The following is a 4,205-nucleotide window of genomic DNA, read 5'->3' as shown; positions in this document are numbered from 1 at the left end:
CTTGCGTGTATGTGTGTATGTTATCACGTGCGTGCTTGGTGCCTACAGAGGTAGAGAATGGTATTGCATCCGCTATAACTGCTGTTATGGAAAGTTATGGGTTTTCTTTTTTTTCTTTTCTTTTTTTTAATATTAGTTACAGTTTATTTACTTTGTATCCCAGCTGTAGCCCCCTTCCTCATTCCCTCCTAAAGTTATGGGTTTTCATAATGGTGTTGAAAACAAACCTGCCTCTGCAAGAGCAACAGGAACTCCTAACTTGCAAACCAGACCCAATCGTTTTCTTTCACTCTGTGTTTGTGTGTGTCTGTGTGCATTTGTGCATGTGGGTGCTCATGATCTCAGAGGCATGAAAAAATTCTGGAGCTGGAGCTGCAGGTAATTGTGAGCCACCTTACATGATTGCTCGGCATTGAATGCAGGTCTCTGGGCGAGCAGCAAGTGCTCTTAACCACTGAACCATCGTTCGAGCCCCAAATTCATTTTTCTAAAATATATGTTTTCAAAAACTGGGGGCTGAATTTGGGACCTTGCACTTGCTTATCATTGAGCTAACTCTACAATGATAAAAATAGATTTCTTATTGTGATAAATTAAACATAAAAATGTGTCTCTTGGGTGGAGAGGTCATGAGGGATTAAAGATTTGTTGGTCAATGAATGAAAAGGTTCAGATAGAATTAAGGAATAGGTATTAAAACCTGTTACAGGACAGGGTGGGTGACTATGTTCAAAACAATGTGCTATGTAGTTCAAAATCACTAAGGGTGTAGAATTACTGGTGGACCTGGGTTTCAATCTCTAGCACCCATCTAAAAAGCCAGGCTGTGCACACCTATGACTTGTTTCTGAGCATGGGGACTGGACACAGGAGGACAGGATAGCTTGCTGGTTAGACAAGCTGCTAGGATCAGGGGAAATCCTATATGAAATGATTTGAGCAATTAGGGATAAAGACAGCTGATACATTTCTCTGGGCTCCACACTTGTGCATGGGCACATATATCCTCCCACACTTATGCACACTTGCATACACCATACAAAGAACCCTCCTGCAACACCACACAAACACACACTCACACAAATTATAGAGGTAACAGTACCGCCATGGATTAATTTAATCATAATGCATCGCACACACATGCACACATTATGTGCCTCATAAAATTGTGAAATTTTATGCAGTTTTCATTACTCAGTGAAGAATAATGTTAATAATTCTGATTATTGCTGTTGTATTGACAGTGGCAAGAAAATAGAATTAGCTTAGATGACCATCAATAAACCAATGGGTAATAAGAATGAAGCACATATAGACAATGGAATTTTTTTCAGCCATAAAAGTTATGAAAGCTTCAGGAAAATGTATGGAACTGTGTATCTTCATATGAGTGTAAGTGCTGGTGGATGCTGGGAACCTAGGAAGGAGCTCACGATCTGGGAAAAAGGAACAGGGACTGTAATAGAACACATGTGATATCAAAGAGAAGCGGAGGGGATTAATGATGCCAGGCAGAGAAAGGGTGAAGGGTCACCTCAAACCAAAGGTACATGGAAATGTCATAAGGAAACTTGCTACTCTGTATGGGAATTTCTAAAGTAGAAAACTAATGTTAATTATTCATTTAAAACAAGCTATCAGAAATATAAGCACTGGGTAAAACTCAATGGTAGTAAGCACAATTGTGGTATTCTAGAACCCAATGTCTTTGTTTTATTACTGCAGAGATAAATTCTGAACCCGTTATCAGTCAGGCCTTATTTTCTTTTTGCCCCATGCCCTGGCAACTCTTTGTCTGCTTTAGACTTCTACAGATAAGTACACTGGTATACTATTCACAGAGGCAAAAGAGACAAAACAACCCAAATGTCCACCAATAGGGCAAGTGAATCCACGTGTGAAAGTATCATTTGGCTATAAAAAATGAGGCAGTGTGCCTGGAAAGGCTTCTCAGTAGTTAGGAGCACATACATGTAAGCACAAGAACCCGTGTTCGGGTCCCCCTCACGCAAGTCACGGATTCTGGGGACCCCTGGAGCTTTCAGCACGGAGAGGAACAGAAACAGGAGAAACTTGTAACTCGCTGGCATCCAGTCTGGCCAATCAAGCTTGAGCTCCAGGTTCAAGAAAAGATCCTGTCTCAAAGGAATAAGTAGAAAGTGATAATAGAGGGTACTCTGGGCCCTATTCTGGCTACCCGGCATGAGTGCAGCCCACCCCCACCGTTACAGATACACCACACACACACACACACATAAGCACACACAATGTTATAGTGTAGTTGAAACTTGAAACAGGATGCTTATCAAAAGATGTGAAATGCAGAATGCCATATTTCAGAATCCATTTACGTAGAGTATGTACAACAGGCAGAGCCAGGGAGCTAGAAAACAGAGTAATGATCTACTCTTCTAAACTTCACATTGTCTGACTATTACAGACGATAATTGGAAGATAGTTAAGTGCTTCATATATAAACATTGAAACTTTATTAAATTCAGATTACTTACTGAGCAAAAACTGCATTTCTCCCTACTTTTGAGGTTTGGAGAGAGACACAAGGAGAAAAAGGGCGTGTGTGCTTGAAGAAAGTTACTGAAGTATATGGTAGGCAGAGCTGGGGTTGAAAACTGATTCTGCTACCATCTGTGTTTTCTCTACTGGGCTGACTATCTCAGAACATACAGATAATCCTGATGGGAGGTGGAAAACAATGGCATGTTCTCTCTGACACATGGAAACACATGGTCTATGGCATCTTGTTTCTCATGTGAACAATCCAAGATGAATCAGTAGACTGGTGTAATTTAAGTAGGAGATGACCCTGGTCAAAGGACTCGAAGTCATGAGTAGGCACATACTGCAGTGCCCAAAGCTAGGAAACTAAGCAGGATGAATAACAAGGAAGACAAGGGCAGGTAGGCAATGGATGGAAGCTCCAGCAAAGGAATAGTTTCACTGGAAAGCTCAAAGAGCACTTGGGCCATAGAGTCTATAAAGTCAGGTCAATTCTGGGTTTGAATCTTGGACCTGCCATTTCAACAGCTTTACTTTGACAATTTTCTCAGCATTTCTACACTCTGATATTCTAAGTGACTATGCCAAAGATACTCAAAATGGAGGTGAAAACAATATCATCTCCATTAATATAACGACAGAATTAAGTTATAGGCTTTAACAGTAGAAACTAGATTAATGCCACCTGTAATCTCTCAGGTTCAACCTCTTGGGTGAGTCCAGGTAGGGTGAAACTGATGACCTTTCTCCACCTAGTAGGTGACCTCTCCCTACCTCACCTCAGGCATGGCCTCCATACAGGGAGTCAATCACTCAGGAGTGACTGAGTTCATCCTCATTGGCTTCTCTACCTTCCCTCATCTTCAGCTGATGTTCTTCCTGCTCTTCCTGCTCATGTACCTCTTCACACTGCTGGGAAACCTGCTCATCATGGTCACCATCTGGAATGAACACAGTCTCCATACGCCCATGTACCTCTTCCTGTGTGCCCTCTCCATCTCTGAGATCTTCTACACCTTTGCCATCATCCCGCGCATGCTGGCTGACCTGCTCTCCACACTTCACTCCATCACCTTCCTGGCCTGTGCCAGCCAGATGTTCTTCTCCTTCACATTTGGCTTCACCCACTCCTTTCTACTCACTGTCATGGGCTATGACCGCTATGTGGCCATCTGTCACCCACTGCGCTACAATGTGCTCATGAGCCCCCGGGGCTGTGCCTGCTTGGTTGCCTGGTCCTGGGTTGGTGGTTCATTTATGGGCACAGTGGTGACTACAGCCATTTTCAACCTCACATTCTGTGGACCCAATGAGATCCACCATTTTTTCTGCCATGTTCCACCTCTATTGAAGTTGGCATGTGGAGAGAATGTACTGGAGGTGGCAAAGGGTGTGGGGCTGGTGTGCATCACGGCCCTCCTGGGCTGCTTTCTCCTCATCCTCCTCTCATATGCCTTCATTGTGGCTGCCATCTTGAAGATCCCATCAGCTGACGGGCGGCACAAGGCCTTTTCCACCTGTGCATCTCACCTCACAGTGGTGATTGTGCACTATGGCTTTGCCTCTGTCATCTACCTCAAGCCCAAGGGCCCCAAGTCTCTGGAAGGAGATACTCTGATGGGTATCACCTACACGGTCCTCACCCCCTTCCTCAGCCCCATCATCTTCAGTCTCAGAAACAAGGAGCT

The 4,205-nt window shown here is 43.6% G+C and overlaps 1 protein-coding gene across 1 annotated transcript in view; it reads left to right on the top strand.

The window, feature by feature from the left end:
* The first annotated feature begins 3,303 nt into the window (after positions 1 to 3,303).
* Positions 3,304 to 4,205, top strand: part of LOC129680384 (olfactory receptor 10H1-like) — a 14,223-nt gene continuing 13,321 nt past the window's right edge. The window contains exon 1 of the mRNA XM_055612001.1: positions 3,304 to 4,202. Within this exon, the coding sequence (XP_055467976.1) occupies positions 3,304 to 4,202 (899 nt within the window). The remainder of the gene's footprint in view (positions 4,203 to 4,205) is intronic.

The sequence above is a fragment of the Psammomys obesus genome, unplaced genomic scaffold (assembly GCF_907164565.1).
Source record: "Psammomys obesus unplaced genomic scaffold, mPsaObe1.curated_primary_1811, whole genome shotgun sequence".
In the NCBI taxonomy this organism is placed as follows: domain Eukaryota; kingdom Metazoa; phylum Chordata; class Mammalia; order Rodentia; family Muridae; genus Psammomys; species Psammomys obesus.
Note: the sequence above shows the minus strand (reverse complement) of the source record. Positions and strands in the feature narration are given on the sequence as shown.